Source organism: Glycine max, chromosome 1 (assembly GCF_000004515.6).
Source record: "Glycine max cultivar Williams 82 chromosome 1, Glycine_max_v4.0, whole genome shotgun sequence".
NCBI classification, from domain to species: Eukaryota; Viridiplantae; Streptophyta; class Magnoliopsida; order Fabales; family Fabaceae; genus Glycine; species Glycine max.
In genome coordinates this window covers 3,668,402-3,671,877 of record NC_016088.4, presented here as the reverse complement: position 1 = coordinate 3,671,877, position 3,476 = coordinate 3,668,402, and the positions used below count along the sequence as shown (strand labels likewise).

The 3,476-nt window shown below is 34.7% G+C and overlaps 1 protein-coding gene across 1 annotated transcript; it reads right to left on the bottom strand.

Moving 5' to 3' along the window:
• Positions 1–275: 275 nt before the first annotated feature.
• Positions 276–2,103, bottom strand: LOC100777177 (uncharacterized). The gene is made up of 3 exons (XM_003517794.5): positions 1,574–2,103; positions 1,177–1,319; positions 276–703 (listed from the first exon to the last, which is right to left on the bottom strand). The coding sequence occupies exons 1-3, from the start codon at positions 1,836–1,838 to the stop codon at positions 593–595; spliced, it is 519 nt and encodes a 172-aa protein (XP_003517842.1). The 5' UTR covers positions 1,839–2,103; the 3' UTR covers positions 276–592.
• Between the last annotated feature and the right edge of the window lie 1,373 nt (positions 2,104–3,476).

Here is a 3,476-nt window from a genome sequence, read left to right as displayed (position 1 = left end):
CAGATATTTTGAGTTTTTACTCAAGGATTATGGAGGTCCTAGTATATTATTGGTGGAGCCATTCACGGACACGTTGGTTGATCTAAAGAAAAAAAATTACCAGGAGCAACTCTGGCAGCAAGAGGTAACTATTATGGATCAAAATTATGCTGATGAAGACTTGAAAGTTGGAACTTTGGAACTCAACTAATATAACTTCCACTTTATATGCATTTTTTTTTGTTATAAAAAAGTTTCCTTCAAGTTGTACGTAAGAATTGCTTATTTGCTAAATATAATAACTAAAAGGAAGATATGTGGATGCTGTAACTATGTCAATCACAAAACTCACTTCTAACAGATTTTTACATTCATTACTCTATTTTTTTTTTCGTCTTGTTGGTACTATACAAACATGTTACCACTGGAGCATGGTTTTGCTGCTGAGGGTATGATTGTTGATGAAAGAGAAATCTTGGTTTAATCATCTGTTGAATTTCCATGCCCATGCAACTGGAACCATCTAGTAGGAACATCTGACATTATTATAGAGGCTAATCATATAATATTCTATGAGCCACTATACATGTCACAACTTTGCAGTATGCACCAATCAACTTGCTGACTCTGAAATGCTCTGTAAGGAGGGGCGCCAGGATTTTGACCTCACTACAGCAGGATTTGCTGAAGCCGTTCTTGGCCTGTGTCTCTCTGCTCTCATTCCCTGGAATTCATTATAATGTTTAGAATCAATACGAATTAATGATGAGGATACAAATTTCAAAAATTGAAGATAAAAGTTTGTGTTTAAAACTTAGTTTCTAGTAAAAACACGGGGTCAAAGTATTGGATTATGTTTCATTTGGCCATGATCGCTCATTTTCCCTTAGTTTCAAAAGAAATACAACTGCTATAGTTTCATGTTTTGGCATGATTTGGCAAGGATTGCATGAAATAATGGTATAAATATATGTATGTTTTGTTTAAAGGATATATATATACACACAGTAGAGAGATTCAGCATCTGTAGACCATGTGCCATATGATGTGAACTGGGGGTATAGATAGATCAAAGTGTTCAGTGGATTGACTGTTGGGGTAGACTAAAAACACAACCTCCTACTAGAATACTATTCATTGGAATAATAGTTGATTTTAAAGGGAAAAGATGAAAAGGAGTGTTGACATGAGACACACCTGATGTGTAGAATCCCCTCCTGTGTGTGCCTCACTAGCTGAACTCTGCTTCTCCGGCAGCACCGTATGCGGCTTCTCGGTCTCCGCAGCCTGTGGCTTCCTTGTCTTTGCATGCTTCTTTGCTTTCAACACCTTCATAACCTCTAAAACCAGAAACACGAGAAGGTCTTAGAATTACATGAAGTGATGAAACCACACAAACACAGACCCTTCCAAAACAGCAATTGACCCTTTAATACAAAAATTACAATCTTTTTTTTTTTTTTGTCATGACATGAGTGTGAAATATCCACCTGATAGATGACTAATTTTCATCGAGGAATCAAAAAGTACAATTTATTCACTAAAAAGATCAAATAACATCACAATTGATTAATAATAATGATAATAATATTACCTTGAGTGGTGATGAGCCTGTAAGCATGGCCAAGGTTGAGAGTCTCATTAGGCCGGAGCAGCTTAACGCGTGTGAAACGCACAGTTTTCTTCTCTTGATTCTGCTCCTGTGGTGGCACAGGCAATGGTATTATCAAAGAAACATAGTGGCCAGGATTAGTCCTCATGACCTCACTTGCAGTGACTGGCCAATACAATCTCTCTATCTTCCCACAAGGGTGTTGGATCACAAGCACTGCACCATCCACAGCTTGGCAATTCCCCATATCTCTTACCTTAGCTTAGAGAGATTCAAGAAGAAGAAGAAGAAGAAGGAAACTGGTAGAGATAATAAGAGAGGAATGAATGAATTAATGAAAAGAGGGAAGGGAAGGAAGTGAAGTAAGCAAAGGTCTCTATCTATACAGCTCCTTCTAGAACCCCACAAATATAGTAAAAACAGGTTCTTAGACTCTTCTTGGCTATTTAACCAAACCCTTCCCAACCAACTAACATCATGTTATTATTATTAAACCAAAGATATTTGACCTTAATTTGCATAGGGGTATGACAAATATATATATATATATATATATATATATATATATATATATATATATATATATATATATATATATATTGTGAACGTTTTTTTTGTTAATAATAATAATTGTCAATCTAGTAAGATAATGTTTCGACTTAGTGGTTAAATTGTTATTTTAATATTCGGCAACCACTGATTGGCACAGGTCCTGGCCTCTAGAAATGGTGCAAATGCCACGTGGAGAGATGAGAAGATGGAGAAAATTGGACGGATGTGTTCGGCGATGTCGACGCGATCAAGCATTAGATTTAAGGTAAGACAAATTGGCTCTTACGTATTATCTATACTACTATACTACATAACCAAAAATAAGAAAATTTTAGTAATAATAATTGAGTACGAAAAATCATTGAGTCAAATGATTTCTTTGGATCTCTTAATCAAAGTTTAAAGTTTAAGATTACTTTGTCTGAAAATAAATCGAGTTAAATTAGTATGAGAAAAATTAATTAAGAGTCAAATGAAAGAATGGCATACCTACTAGATAAAAAAAAAAAAAATTATAATGGGTAATCAAAGCGTGCGTTTGAATAAGATTCTTTTGAGTGGACGTTGGAAACAGGACACAGCACCATCTTATCCGGGTTACAGAAACTTGCATACGTTGTTTGTTTGGTTGCCTAGAAAATGTGAGAGAAATAAAGGGAAGATAGAAAGAAAGGTGAAGGTAGAAAGTTCTAGGAATTAACATGTTGGCAATTTAACTTTATGGAATCGTTATATGTTTCGAAAGATTAGTGCTCGGTTACTAGTGGCATGGTAAAGATGGCATACGTGGGAATAAACAAATATAATAAATATTAAATAGGTATTGTCACATTGCACAACTTTTCTCGAATGCTTTGAATCCCAGTGTAATATAAGTAGCTTCAAAGTGACCTATTCCGTGGCAAATAATTGGTATTGCTTATTAATGATTGTATTAAAGATGTGTGCGAGCAACCATTGCAAGCAAACTTTATTTTGGATGCTAGGCCCTTGGAACTTTATGGTGTTGAAAGTGGGTTGGACCAAATCATTGTAAACCAATTTGTAATTATTAATAGTATTAGCATTGAGATACATAAATCTTTTGAGACGGCTACAAGAGTCTTTAATATCCAATGTGGAGCAAACTTTAATTCAAGATGTGATACATGGCTCCCTCAAACTATTTTATGAACAATAAATGAATCCTTTTTTATTTATGGAGCAAATTTTATGTGTTTCTTGAGTACTTTGACAACAAGGGATTAAAAGTGCTTTTGAATCATAATTTCTCTCCATAATCTTACCTACTTAGTGCATGTTTAGACACATGTCCAATACGTAATCAATAAAA